Consider the following 18,589-nt stretch of genomic DNA (forward strand, 5'->3'; position numbering starts at 1 on the left):
GGACATTTATTGTCCAGTGCAGGTGTAAACGATTTGACTAGACAGCCATCAGAATCCATGTAACATTACAGTTACACAGCAAAAGGTGCTCATTTGATCGCAGATCTATCCGCTTTCATTTCACGCACCCTCTCACATCGGGTGGGAGCCACTCAGTGTACGACCCTGAAAGAGAAGAAGTGACGGCAAAAGAGAGAGTGGTAGAGTGGACAAGGTGGGAAGATCTGTGGGTGGGGAGAGATTGAGGGGGAGAGCCCAGGACTGACATGCTAAAAAACCAAGTGAGATAGACGTTACGCTCAGTGGAGGGACAGAGGGATTCGGAGACTGCACCTGCTCCATACAGACAAAAAGAAAGAACCAGAGGGAAGAACAAAGGAGCCCTAAGCAATGAAGAGCTCTGTAAATCCTTTTCCTTTATCTTGTCCTCCTCCGCTCCCTCTGTCCTCCGTGGCTGCTGACAGTTAACTGAACACAAGCCTCTAAATGGGACATTATCAGAGAATCAGAAACATAAATGCCTTCACTGAGAAGCCCAGTTAACATACTGGAACATATTAGTGTGGAGGCATATTGACACAACATCTATAGACACATACTGTGCATTGCGACAGGATCTTGTATTTAATCAGTGTTGCACTTACCTTGAAATCTTTCTTAATTGGAACAGTGTGTATCGTCAAAGACTTTTATGTGATATGTATAGTACAAGCACGGGCAAAGTATTGCATTTAGCAGGTCCTTTGAGGCAGAAAGTGCATTGATTTCATACACTATCATATCAAAGCTCTCTCTTGATCCACTGGCGAAACAGATTTTCGATCGCTTGTCTGGGTTGTGACAGTCCCTCCACCCCACCCCCCCGCCTCACATTCAGAGGCTCACCTTGACAGTGAGAGTGAATCCTGCTGAGTAGAGTGGGTTTTCTCTGTCCACCTGGCCGTTCACTGTCAGAGAGCCGCTGATGTAGTCCAGGGCAAAAACGCTGTTGGTGTTCCCTGAATGGATAGATGGAGAGAGAGAGAGAGAAAGAGATAAGAAAGTCAGAGGGACAAAAGAAACTGGCGTGGTGGATAATTCAGCACAACCTCTGGGATGCAGCGAGGTGCGGCTGGAGAGGGAGGCGGTGGATGAGCAATGTGCATGTCTCCATTTCATGCAATATGGATTGGGCTTTTGCTGTGCTCTCTTTTGTCTCTCTACCTGACCTGCCTTAGGCTGACCCACCACCTCCAACCTGTCCACACTCACCTTCCACTGCTTCCATTTCTCCATCAGCTACCTCTTCCAACTCAACTTCTTTAGGGGATGTTAGGGTCAGAGTCCCTGTTTATTCACATCCACTGAACATATGTCGTATTGTCATACAAATCTCAGCAGCGTTCATGTGAGGGGGGGGGGTGCAGCAGGCAGAGGCAGAGCTAATGTTTAATTCTGCTCTGGAGATCACGTGTTTTTGTTCACACCACATCAGTAACAACATCAGCGCACACTCTTTCGACATCTTCATCTGTGTCTTCTACATGTATGGCATCGCATTTTCATCCCGAGATATTTGTACTGTTTTTTCTTTTATTCATATGTCATTTGTTTTGAAGGGTCATCAACACACCACTCGCTGGTGGTGATTCCTGCAGAGGATCTCCTGTTGTGCTCTCAAATGGGCTCATTCTGACATTCTCCTGAGTTTCTACAAGTGGACTGGCAGGAGAAACTCTGAAGAAAGTCTGGACTTAAATTATGAAAAAGTGTAGATACAAAATAACTGCTTTTTCCATTGTAATGTCTGCGTAATAATAAGTAGATAAAAGCCAGAGGTATTTTAGAGAGATGGATATATGTCATGTATCGATCTATCGAGCTCCTTTCCTGTGGAGTGATCCGCAAGTTTCAGTTAAAAAAGCAGCCCCCCCCCCCCCACATTACATTTTAGAGTCAGCCTAAAACCTTCCTTTTTTAAAAAGCATGTAGTTAGAGCTGGCTCAGGTCGTCGAGGGACACATAGAGCTTGTCTTTCCTCCTCTTCAGCCCTTTAATGTCTCATCAATATATTTTACTGACTGGACTCTTTCCCAAGAGGCTAGATTTCTTACATTTCAATATGCCTACTCACATATACTACCATTAATGGAAGTGCGGTTATCATTAAACTGTCATTACTGCTCCTTTCCTCTCTGTCAGACTTTATGTTTTGTATAAATACTTTAAACATTGATTTGACTCTCCATTTATGTAATTTGTGTATGTAACTGTCTTTTCTCATGAATGTTATAAGTCGTTATATTCTTGATGTGCTCTGTTACACTTCTGTCCAACCTGGGGGAGGGATCCCTCACTTGTGGCTCTCTCTGAGGCTTTTGGAAGATTTCTTGTAGTTTCTCTTGTCGAGGGTTAAGGGCAGAGGATGTAACATGTTGTTAAGCCCTAAGAGTCAAATTGTATTAAATGATGAGGGGTTATGATTGATTGAGACTTATTAATGAATCTCTTTAACATTATGTTGATAAAACATTCAATAAACCCTCAATTCTGATTCTTGCAACCATGTGTTTAAAACTCAAGACAATGCGAATGCATACAAGACTGACTGTTACCAGACTGCACATTGCTCCTGCACTACATCACTTCACATGGGCTGATGGATTGCATTAACTTTGCTATAGTCTGTGCACTTCTTCAAAGACGAGCATTTCAAATTATAAACGCTGCACTGTTCTCATTAACAAGTTTAAGTGTGCCTGATGTTCTCTATTCACTTTAATTATACAGGTTAAAATATTAGACTGAGACCCACTTGAGTCCTAAACTCATATACGTTTCTAATTCCCCCACTTCCTTTTTAAATTACTGTCCTACTTGTTAACTTTCTCACCTCTCCTCCACTCTTCTTTGACATGCTCTCTCTCCCTCTCTCTTTTAGACATCATGTGGCAGTTGCCTGCTAATTACACCCAGCAGATGGAGACAACTAACGAAAACACACCCAACTGCCATTTTCATTCCTATTCCTGATCTGTGCCACATGTGTTGCCTGAGACCTGAAGCGGCCGCTGTGCAATCTTCTGACAGTATAGCAGTTCATGCATTTTAACACTATCCCAGCAATCTGCTCAGTGAAAGGCAAACAATGGAGCAAACAGGTCTGAATGAGAAGACTCCTGATATTCAAGTCCACCTGAAAGCTCTGCTCTGACCAGCTGAGAGCATTGCAACTGGTGTATGATAAACAGGATAATGTCAGGATGAACAAGAGAAAACATGCCTGTTAAAGTCATTCAATGTCTAGATGAAAATAGATTAAGAATAAATATACACACAATACACCACAAGCACATAGTTGACTGGTTGATTGAAGAGACCCGGAGTGTTGTGTTTTTAAGATAAAGAATAATCACACTGTAGTAGACATGCCAGGAAATGGAAGTCTTGTAATAAATATAGAGAATGGATATCATTTAAAAAAAAAAGTCATGCTGTTGTCCACACTGGTCCACTGCAATTTTTTATTTTAACTAAATTTACTTTTGTGGCTTTTTCAATTAATCTAACACTGATGCTTTGTCTGCCAAGTATTTTTTATTTCTGTCTATCTATAAGCATTTAGTTCAGAACAGATTTAGAAAAAAAAATATACAAATGTTAGTAACATAAATCATAAATTTGGCTGAAAAAAATGAAAATGTTTAGGCTTTGGTTCAATGATGTCATGTAGAGATTATTAAAAATGCACAGAGTAGTAACATCGGTTACAGGTCGAGGTGTTATTGACAAAACAGAGATTTCATCACTTAGCTAATTTCTTCTTGAGGACTACATCCATGACATCCTATTATAAACTAATCAGCTTTTTGTTTCTGACCATAAAATTATTATGCGTCTCTATCTGAAATGTACAAAAGCAACCACTGTTTTTCAGATAGTAAATGCAGCTTTTGAAATATGCAAGTCAGACGTTATACACATTATTTGGTTTCCTCTACTGTGATTATTGTCTTAATCACTAATATGGATTTGTAACTCTCTGCACATACAATCTCTTTTTACAACATGCCAGAGTAATGACTGACTTAAGTATGACCTTAAATATGTTAAAAGCTTTTTTTCCTGCATGTAGGCACTTATCAGTGCATGTCACAATATTACAAATATTGCTTTTTTTCATAGTGGTGTCAACTAAGAATCACTCTTTCTGAGGGTTTATAGTATTAGCTGAGGTCTTGACTCCAGAGAAAAATGGTCAGATGATAGGTCTTCAGTGCACAGTGGCTAGGGTCAACAGATTAACCCTTGCTTGTGTTCCCCATTCCATACTCGTTGGTCTGTTATTGCCCAGTACCACAGCCTGGAATAGGAGGCAACAACAGAACAAAGAGCAGAGAGGGGGGAAGGAGGAGAGGAGGCAGGCCGGCAGAGAGGGTCGAGACCTTGGGTAATTAGCCTGGATTGAGTCCAAAAGGTGGAAAGAGGTGAAGGGGGTAAAAATGTTACTGCTACTGCTGATTATGTCCATTACATTATCTATTCAATTGAGTAAGTCAATAAATAGATTAATCAAGGCATTAATTAGTGCAGTAGAACATACAAGGGATATTCCCCCTTTTGTCCTATGTTCTAAGATGTGATAGTGTTCAGGTTAAAAAGGGGCTTGAGGTAATGATGTCTGATAGCCTGACGTTGTCATACTCACAATTCTAGTCAGAATGTGAGTCTGATACCGCTCCATTGGGCTGTGATTATGGGGCGTGTTTTCAAAAAAATTAAATATGCATCCCATACTTTGAATTCCCCTTCTGTTGTCCTGGAGTTTTAATTTTACCAATGACATTATTCAATTTCCCCCTCTGCCCATCCACTACGGCCACACAAGCAGTGATAAAAATAAAAAGAGAGGGGGGGGGGCTACGTATTCTCCACATAGGCTTGAGTGGAGAATACGTAATTTACCCTCGACATCCGACATTTAACGGAGCAAACAGCGGAGAAGTTCTTCAACATGGATGACATTATATTAATAATTGAAGTGGAGAAGTACAGTGAGTTGTATGATCCTCGGAACATGTTGTATAAAGACAACACCAAAAAAAGATAAATGTTGGGACGCTGTTGCATAATGTTGGAGCAACAAGTAAGTATATGCTTGAATACTACTGGATCAACGGGTGATGTTATTAGCGTGACTTCAGTGTCCGGTGTGAACAGCCAAGCGCCGGTGCGATAGGGATTAGCGCGGCGCTTTGGCGTCGCTTCCACCTTCTCTGTTCCTCTTTCAAAATGAATGCGCTGTCGATGTCTCCTAAAACAGACTCAATGGCAGCCTCTACACATCTCAGCTCTCCAGCGGCAGGCATGTTTGTTGAAAACGATTTCAACCCAAGCGCACTTTGATGACGTGGTTGATTACGTTACTGTTGATCATCGTCCATCATCGTATAAAGCCCGCCCTGACAATCTGATGGTCCGAACAGTTTCTGTTCGGGCATAATTTCTCCCCAACGGATCGACTCCAGACTGAACTTCCCGACCTCAAATGTTGTGGGCGGGGCTAAGTTTGTCTGGCATCCAGGCTAGATGTCTGATCTATTGAGCAGAACTCATGGCTTTCATAGTACCGCCATACAAGTCAGTAGCTAATTTACCATTAGCCTCAGCGTACCCTCAACTTCGCCCTGTATCGTTCATTACAAGGCCCAAACATTTAATGATGCAAAGGAGCACAACGGAAGTTATGACCCTGACATCCACTGATGGCCACTAACACCTTTCTAACATCTAATGGCAGATGGTGACTTGAATTGTGCAGAAGACTTTCAAACAAACAAGGGATATTCATCATCTAGTCCTATATTCTAAAATTACTTATAATCTCATCATCATAAAACTTTTTTTTTTTTAATAATACAGACATGTTGGCACTGACACTCCAAGAAACAAGAAGATGATTAACAGCATTACATATTCTCTTGCAATATGATAACACTTGGTAATCACTGCATTAACCTTAATGTAACTGCTAGGGTCAAGTTGTTTATTATGTATCATTTGTGTCATTGTTGCGGGTGGAAATCAAAGGCAGGAGTCGTCGTTCTCAAGTTAAAATTAAGCAGGTTTATTCAGAGGTCACAGGACAGGAAACTGCGGTGTCCAGCAAATGATCATGCATGGACCACTGATCCTACACAGTAAGCTGCACAGGAAACATGGCGCTTAGACAGAGTGCGCACATAGGTTATATATTGATATATTGGGCGTGACAGGGGTTCTTCTTGGATTGGTCAAAACTAGATGGAGGCCGCTGCATCTAGACGGGGCAGTGCCTCATCCTCTTGGAATGTCGCGTGATGAGGATACTGTACGTGCACGCCATTGGGAAAATTCAACCGACCAGGTGTCCCACTACTGTGGCCTTGGCAAACAGGGAGTTTGCTACAGCGGACGGACACAGCCTCACCTCCCCCTGCTGTTGGTCCTCCACCTTGTGTGTGTGTATGTGTGTGTGTGTGTGAAGTGAAACTTGAAAAAAGAAAAGGGTGCGAATGTGTGTTACAAAGTGTTGACTGTGCTACAGAGTGTGATGGTATGTGTATCTGACCACACGTTAAAGTGTGTGTATGTCAATATCATCATAAGATTGAACATGGGAGAAAAAAAAGCCATTTTGTGTCATGCACCAATGCAAATAGGCTGACACAGCGTTCATTGCAACATTCCCCTTTTCTCCTCTGATTGGAGGGCCAGGCAAGAGGTTGTTGTTGATAATGATTGGTTGTGGTGGGGGGTAATGTGCATCAGGGACTCTGACCCACTCTTTGTGGGCATCATGCCTCTAAATTGGTTTGTCAGCTTCAGTGGCCTGACTAGAATGCCAATCTAACCAACAGCCGCTCCTTACCCGGACAACTTGGTGCTCACCTGGCCAAGCAACGACTGACACACACACACACACCCACCCACACACACACACCCACACACACACACACACACACACACACACACACACACACACACACACACAGACACACACACACACACACACACACACACCAGAGCTGCCAACTTTTCAAAAAACCTTGGAGTGAGATTTTGTCGGGGGTGACCAACATTTTGCCGCGCACACAGCCACACACGTTGGTGGCTCAAATATCAGGGAATTGTTGTAATTTGGCGTTGTATCCATGTTGTTCGCTGCATTCTGGTGGCCTTTGGGGCCCGAAGTCGTTGATAGGAGCGGCCGACTGGAGATGGACAACATTGGTTACATTCTGTGACGCAAAGACATAGCTGAAGGTCCACCCCCAGGAAATGTTGGTTTAAGTAGATGTTGTTTCCTGCATTCTAGTGGATTTTTGGGTGGTATGCTAAAGATGTGCAATACCTGAACTTCTTCTGATTCATGTTCCTCTGATCATGACTTGTAGGGCCTTCTAGCCTTGAGCTGAACATTCAACCAGAAAACTATTGTTGTGCCTCAATGACCACAATATAGCCTAATTAATAGACCTTTGTTTAAGATTTGACCAAGGTAGGTTGATTGACATTTTGATTACAATGGTTTTCAACTAATTCTGAACTGAAACCTAACCTATATTTTAAATAATTGTATTCTTAAGAGCAGTTAATGATTTATGTTCGCCTCCCACCACACTTTCCATCAGACAAAAAAGTGCAACAAATAAAGTGCTTAAACAGTAGCCTTTTTAAGCAACACAATGGACCCTCTTCCCCAAAATAAAATTGTCTGGAGCCGCAAAACATATTTGATAACAAAGCTAATAAAGTTTTATATAAAGTTATACTATACTAAACTATGGTTTGTTGCATTTATGAAATTATCGAACAACAATAAAGAAAACTGTTGACATTTGATTGATATTTTTACCTGTTACAACAAAGGAAAAACCAAACGCTTATGAAGAGAAGAAAATACACAGGCAAGTGTCGGCCTACTTTGAAATAAATTAAACACAGACCTTTGTAGGGTTATTTGAGTCCTCCCCGTATTTGTGGAAAATGTATGAAATAAGAAGTACCCTATTTTTAAATAAATAAAAACATATAGCTGCAGCCTAATAGCTTAAAAATATATATTTTAGTTGGCGAAATATTTAAACGAAAAGTGAGAGCAGGTCAGGCTGGAGGCGGACACAGAAACTGCAGCTCGGTAGAAACCAACTGCAGCTTCTGCTCTGATCAAGACGCTGAGCTCTGATCAGCTGAGACCAGAGAAACTCTGTGTTTTCACTGTTTCCACTGAGCAGCCGAAGAGTCAGTGACCAGCTCCTTCACGTGAAGGAGCTCTGGTCTTGTGTCTCTGAGCGAGTGCGCGGGGCGGGGGGCGGAGCCTCGGGACCGGTGCGCTATCTGGGGCACACACACACACACACACACACACACACTCGCCCGCTCCTGGTACTCCATGACGGCCTGATACGATGATGTTTTAAAAAATGATCGTGACTTAGTCAACCACCAACATTTTCGTCTCGTCTCGTCAACAAGTTAAAATAGATTTAGTCATGCGCTTCACTTAAAAGATCCAGGTTTTTTTTGGCGTGAGAAATTGGATGTGTGGCGTGAGTGCGTGTGAAAACATGCAAAAACGTGTGTCACAAGGCGGAAGCGTGAGAGTTGGCAGCTCTGCACACACACACACACAGAAACACACACACACACACACAAACACTCCTGTCTTGCAACATACATGTGCAACAGCAGATTGTTGGTTAAACGCTCAAGAGGCTTTCCACTGACCGACCTACCCATTGCCTTTTACCAGAGAGACTGACTGGAATTACACAGAGTGACTCACAGGTCCCACTGAGAAAAGAAATATAATCATATTCTAATTGCTGATAGAGAGTGTTCTCCAGTGATCTGCCAGGACACTGCAATTAGACCCCAAGGGTGTGAAAATTCCTACAGACACACACACACACCGAATAGATATACAATTTCTAGGATATTTGTGTCTGTGTTAAGGTGTCAATAGACAGATATTTCAATTCTGAAATTGCAAAGTGTTTGTGGGTGGGTTTGAGTGTGTGTGTGTCAGAGGGCAAGTGGTGCTAACTGGCAGAGTTTGATACTATGATGTGAGATGACTCCAGGGGGATTAGCCATGCTCTCACATTACCGACAGTATTGGACTGGAAAATGAGAAACCGTGTCATGATTTTGCCTACTGCAGGTTACACGCGCGTGCGCGCACACACACACACACACACACACACACACACACACACACACACACACACACACACAGAAAATATTGTGAAGCGAGAAAAGATAATAAATAATCCATATAATTTGCCACTTTTAACTCACTATTACCAAAGCTTATGGAAAACACGACAGATTTTATATTGTCTATTGACAAACACGGATTAATTCTTTCGTCATGAACAATGAAGTCAAAGCACATTAACTGAAAGAAGCTTCCTCATTGAGATTCGCTCTTCTTACAAAGAGCAAAACAGGAAATGCACAGAGAAGGAAAATAGAGTGGCGAGAAATGAGAGAGAATACTAAGCCTGTTCTGTCAGGATTGCCCGACAGAACAGGAGAAACTAGGAAATTGAGCTGGTGAAGTCAATTGAACATGCAACAAGTTGATGACAATGACTTTTCTCCGAGCAATGAGCTTTTGAGGGCAGCTGAAGAACGAGTTCTCCAAGTGTAATCACCATGACTAAGCTTGTGACAACTGTTTTCTCTAGTTTGTGACGACGCCAAGGGGGCGCTGGAACATTCTTGTAATGTGATCTGGCATCCAGCCAGCGCTCAGAGTCTTGGGGCTAAGATTTCATGTACTTTGATAAATGTACACAAATTAGTGTCACTTTTAAGGATCACGCCTACAGGCAAATCATGTTGATGATGAGGGTTAAGTTATTGTCATCAAACTTCTCTCAGTCTCTCTAAATCTAAATGAAAAGCTTTTCACACACTGTGCACGTGCTCATCTGTGCACTGACACACACCCTTCAGTGTGTGACAGCTACCAGGGCATATGCTTGTGTTTTTGTGTGTGTGATGCGGAGTGATAATGGCCCTGTGGGCGTCTTGCTATTGGCAGACGAGCTGCATTTCATGAATACTCAATGAACTACTTCCATCAGAAGTTTTTTTATTTTTTTTCAAAATAAGAAGAGGTTCAAGGACAAATATTCCAAGACAATGTATGACAGATGAAAGCAACTTTTTTGCCCAGGTATCAAACAGCTTGATGCAGCTAGTTAGATATGTTTCCACTGTTTTTGAGGAGCCCTGTTGTCTCAGCTTTGACTAGCAGCTGCTCCTGCTGCATCTAGAACAGCTCCTGTTGATCCCCCCCATATTTCTGTTGAGCTTGGAATGTAGAAGTGTTTCATGGCTACATCTACCTTGTGACAAATGATGTATGAGTTTTTAAAGCAAGGAGCATCACACAGGATCCATGAATCATTTTTCAGAAGAAGTCGACTTTTTCTTTGAATACTGTGTCGATGATGATGCAAACTGAATAAACTTAAACTACTCTGACCCCAAAAATATAGGTTCAGTGAGAACCCAGCATTAACAGAAGGCCCAGTTATGATACAAATTATATAAATGTAATAATGAAGGAGAAATTAACTTTTCCTCTAACTTTCAGACTTATATATCTTATGTCTGTTACTACTGGGACTTGAGTAAAAAACGTCAAGCATGTCAGAGAGGATGTCGGAAGATTTTAGAAAATTAGTTGTTTTAGTTGAGTCTGTTTGTATGCGTGGGAAATGAGTAACTTAATGCTCATCTGATTCCTAATTACATAGATGTGTCCATTTGTATGTATGTGTGGGTATGTCAAGAAGCGAGAGAGTGCATCAGAAGGGGCTGAGTGATTGAATGCCCAACATGCAGCCCTATTATGGAATAATAAAGTTTTACCTGAAAAACTCATTATGTGATGATCAGTGTTGACATTGTGGCCACAATGAAATTAACTTATGGACACTGAGAAGCTTCAAAATACGCTTAACTCATTGTGAAACTGTTGCAGGTAATAAACATCAGCTGATGCCATCCATAATATGTGTCCCAGACCACCTCCATATGTGGTCTGAGCGATCAGATCTCAAGACACATTAAGGACAAATGTGTAGAGCTGACAGATTGGGATTGGATCCCTCAGGATGGATGCATCTGCCAGTTGTACTATTCACAGCACCAGACCATACAAGATACCTCTACCTGCAACTAAACATGTAATGATGAGCAGGGAAATTATTTAAGGTTTATACTTTTGGCCACGAACATGCATCTTACAATCTGTTATCGCTGAGTAACAGGCCACTTCTTACAGCTCTTAAAATGTAGTACAGATCTGAGAGCTGCCTCTGTTGATCACTGATTCTCTACCTGGTCACAGACAAAAATATCGATCCAGCATCTTCATGTCTCGAGCAAAACAATCAAACTTAAAGCTATTGATTAAATTGATTACCAGCTTTGATCTGTGAGCTCAAGATGTCTTACAGTCTTATCTCTTTTCACAAACACACCAATTAGCCACAACATAAAAGCCAGTTGTAGTGTTGTGGCTGATCAGTGTACGTGTGAGAATTATTGTCTCTGAAACTAGACTAGCGTACTTGGGATTTCTCTTCTATCTGATCTTTTTCTTGCAATTTGTTAGATGATGCAAAATCAGGTTTAGTACACTGTGTACACACAGCAGCTGGCGGGAAGACAGCAGCTGAGGAAATAGAGTTTGACATCTGGAAATGTGCTTGTTCAGAAGCAGATAGCTGTAAGGATAACATTTCCCAAAAGCAGCAGCCACCTCTTTATTCCACAAATAAACAGAAATAGAGGAGGACCGCCTCTTACCTTCAAACAACAATGATAATATATAAATGCTGGGAATGTAATGTTGCTATAAATAAGTGTTTTCAAAGGACATCAAACAATGACATCAAGGTCAAAATGGAGGTTTTATTTTCTAACACCGGTGTCTGTGTGTTGTGAAGAAAATCATGTGATCTCCGCTGTAGAGTTAATTTGTCACTTCCTGCCTCTGTCTGCTACACCCGGCTGCTCCACCTCTTGACTGAATAATGCAGAGGATTCATTGCTGTTGAGAACGTGTCTGTGCAGAAAACCTCCCGCTGTGTTGTGCATGTGTGAAAGGCAAACCCTGAGTAAACTCCGTTTCCAATTCTCAAGATTTTACCCAGAGGTCATGTGTGAAGACGGTTTTAGTATAGAGTATGAAGCATTAAGTGCATGCCATGTGAGGCATTGGCTGACTGAATAAACCATGATTCGTTTGGATTAAGCAGATTCAAAAGAGGATATAAAAGATCAAATGGAGGAATACTACTGACTCTTATACAGTAAGTATTATACAGTAAATCATAGTCCGTGAGGCCTGGACACAGCAGCTATAGACTCGACCAGCATTTGGATTGTGATCACTGTGCCGCAGAATGGATCTGCTTTCTCTGAGAGATTACATAGCAACAGGCCGCCGAGAGCCTCGGACCGTCTAATTGAAAACCAGGAGAAATCCTAGCGACGTGGCAGTCACAATAAGAGTCCCCCATAGAATAACAGGTGTTAGCCTTGTCCATATTACGGCGTACCCGCTGAAACGAGTTAGGCAGTCGCAGCGGGGAATCAGAGCATCAGGGTGCAGCAGTACTGAAGTATAGAGATGTGTTTGGAGAGGCAGACGAGGGGAAATAATCGCCTTTACTACTTATCGGTCTATCCAGGCAGGAAATAGTGGGGCCCTACCTTTCTGACCTGTATTCAGGGAGGAGGGCCACTGGAGTTGTCTGTCTCACTCCTGTGGCAGTGGCGGACAGGGTGTTCACATGCTACCCCAGACAAAGGCCATGGAAGTCAGTGGCTGCCTGTGGCTACACTGTGTCTGTGTCGGTGTATTATGTGCTCTCAATCCGCGAGTTGAGTTGCCTCTGACAAACTTCATTCCACTGCAGGATTTTTGAGTAAATACAACTGAAAAATCAAGTCATCATCTTTTATCAATTTAGACAATTATTCTGCTTGAGTTCATGCAAATTAAAATCCAATGCAGGCTGATTCTTTGCTGCAGTTTTTCCAACACTGAGGCGATGCAATGAGTAAAGAAGAATCATCTAAAAGGGGAGAAAAGGACAGGGATGGAAAAGGGCTTAAAATGGGATTAGTTGTGCTTCCAAGGGACAAAAGAGATAGAAACAAGCACACACTGATAAACAAGAGGCTGACATGAACGGCTTGGAGGATGTCCTTTTATTCAGTAAGAAGCTGGGCTGAGTTTCCTTCCGTTTGTCCTTACACTATTGCTCCAGTGCAGTGGAGAGGCCACAAACTTTAAACAAGGGCTTACCTCTTATCCTGATGGACAGTAATACTCTTGGACAAGACTTGTTGGCCTCTAACTCCGCGATACAATCTCAGACAGACAAGCTCCTTTTACAAAGGTAAAGGTGACCGGAAATAAGCTATTTTCATGTTTTCTGAAGAGCCATATTCGTATTTCCTTTTTTCTTTTACCTGTTTCCATCTGTATGTGAGTTGGAGGAAATCCATCCAGATACGAATGCAGGCAGACATCCTCATGTGAGTGCGTTTTGTGGGGAAATTGTGCCAGACTGAGTCCTCCTGGGCTTTGTGTCAGTCACTCCCTGAGGTTGTTAGTAGCAGTGAGACTGTCTGTGCTCCTGCCTCGGGAATGGGTTTTTGCGTGAATAATGGCTCACGTTTTGTTGCTGGAGCTGTTGGCCAAAAGCTGTGTAATGCTTTTGTAAGGCCCTGTACATGTGAATACAAGCTCATCACACTGAAATTGGTTTTGTCTGGAAAGAAACTCAAAGCTAGGGCTTGTAATCTGGAAAAAGCTAGCAAGAGCAGGCTACACTTTGGAAGTATCCAACTGATACATCCCACCCCCATCAGCCCTCTCATCAAAGCTACGGCTCCAAAACGCCTGAACGTGCACTGCCTGACAACTGCTAAAAGCCGACTGACTCTGTAACTTCTGACTCTCATCTCTGCCTCAGCCGTGCACACCTCGCCGACTTGTGAGGACTCTGGTCATGCACGTGCAGGGTCCATGCAGGCAGTAAGGGCAGGTACACCAGTGAATCAATTCATTAGGTCTGAATTAAATGACTTCTCTTGTTTACAGTCCTGTGATGGCCACAGACACTGGCTTTGTATTGTTGTTAATCAGGATGTGAAGAGAATTTCAACAAATGAGATAAAAAGTGTTTCAAAAACAACTTACCGACCCTACCATTGACTTTTATATTCGATTTGCCTATTGCAAAAACAATTCTCCCTTTCTCTCAGGTGATAGTATTTTTCTTAAACATTTCAGGACTGGGGCCAAGATGGAGATCATGATGGTGTAAGACTGTCAGATTAAAAGGTAATTTATTATTCTCGACAGCGACTGGAGTCATAGCAACCAGTGAAACAAGACCGAGCAGGCAGATATTTGATTCCCTCACCATATGGTTACTGCTTAAAAGAGATACCTGAACACCTGGCAAGTTCTTCTGCTATCCTCCTCCCTGCATTTCTTAATGAGCCAATTTCCAGCATGAGCCCAAAACTATTAAAAAAAAAATTCAAACACGAATTACAGGAATATTTTGAACAACTGTAAAAACCATCACCCTGATAAAATGTTGCCAGTGGCCAAATTCGACTCACTAAATAAAATTGAATGGTGATATTTGAAGATCCCATTTCTGTCACACAAGACATGTTGAGTTTCACATCGGGGACCGTGCATTTGGATTTCATCAGAGTTTACATATTTGGTTGAATACTTGCAGCACCAGGAGAAAAACTAAGTAATAGCAATTATCATCAGGGTACCGATAACTTGTATGTGATCAGTGAGGATTTGCAACTGACTCTTCACAATCTCTTAGACCCATGATTTTATTTCAGTCCAGCGAGCCTATCAACAATCCAAGGCAACATGATTACTCTGCTGTATTAAAGAAGAAGAAACTATTATTCCCGATCTTGTTTGCTTAAATGTTTTTACAGACACACACAACGTGGTTAATGCTGCTTTTAAGCTTTAGGCTTTGATAATTATACTTTAAATCACAATAGAGATTCGCAGGGGGCCAACATCATTAAGCACTAAATGCAAATGTGGATGGTGGATGTCACAAAAAAATGAAACACGAGGAGAAATTACAGCAGAATCTGCAATACGTATTTGGTCATTAAATCAATTTCACCTCACCGATGTTTGTTTATCTATCTATTGTTTGTTAAGGGCAACAACCACTGAGGGCATGTAATTAAATCCTTATTTAATTATCCAAGTTAGGAGCATTTTAAACAAGTTTAGTAGAAAACCTACAGAATGCACAGGGCAGAATCAGGTTATGGGAAGAGCTTATAATGAGACCAGTAGGTCAGGGGTCCAGTAAGGGACACATAACACCCTCTGGGCCAGGGATTTACCACCAGAGCCGCCCCCTGAATCTCCATCATCCAAACAAAAAATAACATCTGCAACATTGGAGGCAAAGCTCTGCCACGATGTTATCGCTTGTACACATCAAATCCCTGATCTGCCCTCTCATTGGAGGAGGGAGGAGAAATCCTCATCTTGAATCCCACAATCATTAGCATAAATCACTGCTGCAATTAAAACCTCGTTTATCTTAATTACTGAACTAATGAGACGAGTCCCGCAGGAGTGAGCCGTGATCTCTGAGGACACTCGGGGCGAGGAGCAGGAAGGCAAGAGAGGCGCTGTGCAGAGTCACACTCAAGTGTGCCAACAAGAATACCCCCCGTTAATCTGACTGCAGAGCACATGAGCTAGGAGAGACAGACGCTGTACATATGTGCGAGTACACAGGTACAAGCACACACATGTACCCGTAGAAAACACAAGACACACAAAATGCATCATCTGACATCCTCACCCTCCCACCTTTATCTCCTGGCACTGCATCACCCTTCAACTTCAATTATCTATAAAACTCATAATGATTTTATCAAGCCTACAGGCTTCATCTACATAAGGGCTTAGTGCGGTGCTATAACTCTTGATTTTGCAACGAATGGGAATACATCGCACCACCTAATTAATGTCTTTTTAATGCTCTTCTCCTCTAGAGCTTAACTCAGCCCTTCAACTTTGCTACAAACACAACACACACAACAACACAACGTGCGGCAGCAGGCGGTAAGTAAGACTGAGTAGGTGTGTGCACTGAATGGGAGCCGAGTGTTTATGGTGAGCTCAATGAAGAAATGGACTTGGCTGTGGACTGATTGTCCGGACTGTACAGCAATCAAGTGCACACGTGCATTAAAGCAGATCCCTTCACAAATAATACATGACTGTGCACATGTGCGCACACACACGCAGGGTCAAATTCCTTACTTATAGGCTGTGAGGTCAAGCAGTGACTCAGCAGATGGCAGAACAATGAATATCTTTATCACCCAAAATTCCCATGGTGCACCAGGCTTATCAAGCAGTGCCAGCCCTTATCAGCCAGCTGGTAACACTGGAGGCACCGATGTCCTTCCATCCTGGCCATTCAGGGCTCGACAGGGGGCATGCAGAGTTTAAAGTATACAGTCAACACACGGCTGTGGTCCTCCCAGCGGGTGTTTATTTTCCCCACATACCTCTGTGTTTCAGTCCTGAAGGATCTTGGCGGGATTGTCCGTCTTTCAGGATTGAAATGTTGATTGTGGTGAAAATAAAAACCCTATGGGGGTATTGGGAATATCATTAAAGCATAGCATGAACTGTAGAGTCAAAACTGTTTGTGCATTTTATCTTAATAAGAGTTTGGAGTTTAACAGAAGAGGTGAGCCAAAGCCACAGCGAGTAAAAGCTGCAGAAATGTGTTCAAATAATTAAAACGAGCCACTTAATGATCATTTGTTGTAAAGAAAATCAGAAGATAAATGGATCAATTAAATAAATATAAGGTGAACAAGAGGTTTATTTTATGTAACATTTATGTCTACAATAAAGAAATATTCAGTGTCTTTAATGAACACAAACAACTTCTCCAGTTATGGAATTATTTGATTGTCAAGGTTATGTCAAGAAGAATGTGTGGCTGCCGTGAAGTTAAATATTAGAATCTGTTATTGGGAGACAGGGGACTCACTTTGAAAACAAATAACTCCACTGAAAAGTACGCTTTTCCCACTAGATGAAGACATTATTTTGTCATTAAGAGTTTCTGATTTCTTCATCCTACTAACTTACCAAAAGGTATTTACATACCATCACAAAGATACGGCTATGACAAGATGTGTACATGTTAGACAAAATCAAACTTTCAGCTCCTTGTCCTTGCACCAAGTTTCATGGAAATCTGCTCATGGGTTTTTGAGATATCCTCCTGACAGACAGACAGGCAAGGTAACTGGCAGGCACAAAGATCTCATCCTTGGCAGAGGTAAGAAAACTCGGTTTAGGAGCATTAGAGCAGGATCATTGCTACAGTCTTATCAGCATCATACAAACTGTAGCTACCTTTCTTCCTCTTTTAAGTTAAATGCTCACGTATAATTAAACCAATAGGTGATGGATTTAGGAAAACATCTAGTATGGTGATAATTATCACTAATATTTTATGATCTTTACCGCAAAAGCATGAGTGACATATGTAATAAAACAACCATACACAAAATCAACAGGGAATCATGAGATCATCCTCTACTGCCAGGGATAACATTTGTCACTCTGACAAATTAAAATCCTCTTTCTGATGACACAAGCCAACTTGTGAACGATAACACAAACTGAAGGCTGACTTCCACACAGATGCACCCAGCAGTGATTAATAAATGCTTACAGGCAAGTCTATTCTCCAATTCCGAGGTGCTGCTCTCTGCTGTTATTGATTGTTGTGCTTGATGAGACTTGTCTATTATTGCTGTGGGATTATGATAAGAAGTGATCGATTCCTCCTCTCTGTGCTGTAGATGTCAGATTGATTATGTGACTCAGACCTGAGATGATGGTGTAGCCGATGCCTCTTGGTCGGCCAAGATCCTGGTCAATGGCTGTTATCTTCCGCACTTCATGTCCCTGCAGAGAGAGAGAGAGACACACACATGTTCACAGTCTAATTTTTAAGGTTTTCTATAATCAATTTTTAATCTGACTATCAGTAACAAGAAACCTAGAATCTAAGTGCACATCAAAATTTGGCTCTATATATATCCAATTATTCTTTATCTCTTTACATTTTTAGATGTTGAAAACAAATGTTATTTAGCTTATTTTACTACTTAATTAAATTGTCTTTTGGACTTGATTTAAGGATTATATTTTGTATAAATATAGCCTATAGTGTTACATTTGACAGTAGATTGTTATATCACATTTTAAAGATGAAAATTATAACATTTACTTTGTTATAAATCTTATTATTCTGTATCGTAAGTTTCACATGCATTAATGCAGAATGGAAAACAATGCATCTGAGTTACCAGGATTTTAATATTTGTTTACCAGGATTTTAATATTATATATTTATAATTGAACACTCTACAACTTAACAAAACTGTCCAAATTGACAATGACATTTTCATTGAACAATAACAA

The 18,589-nt window shown here is 41.5% G+C and overlaps 1 protein-coding gene across 1 annotated transcript in view; it reads right to left on the minus strand.

Moving 5' to 3' along the window:
* cdh23 (cadherin-related 23) overlaps positions 1–18,589 on the minus strand; it is a 155,582-nt gene that overhangs the window by 69,833 nt on the left and 67,160 nt on the right. The window contains exons 10-11 of the mRNA XM_053435767.1: positions 17,992–18,070; positions 886–998 (exon numbers count right to left, since the gene is read on the minus strand). Of these exons, the coding sequence (XP_053291742.1) occupies positions 886–998; positions 17,992–18,070 (192 nt within the window). The remainder of the gene's footprint in view (positions 1–885; positions 999–17,991; positions 18,071–18,589) is intronic.

This window comes from Pleuronectes platessa, chromosome 12, assembly GCF_947347685.1.
Source record: "Pleuronectes platessa chromosome 12, fPlePla1.1, whole genome shotgun sequence".
NCBI classification, from domain to species: domain Eukaryota; kingdom Metazoa; phylum Chordata; class Actinopteri; order Pleuronectiformes; family Pleuronectidae; genus Pleuronectes; species Pleuronectes platessa.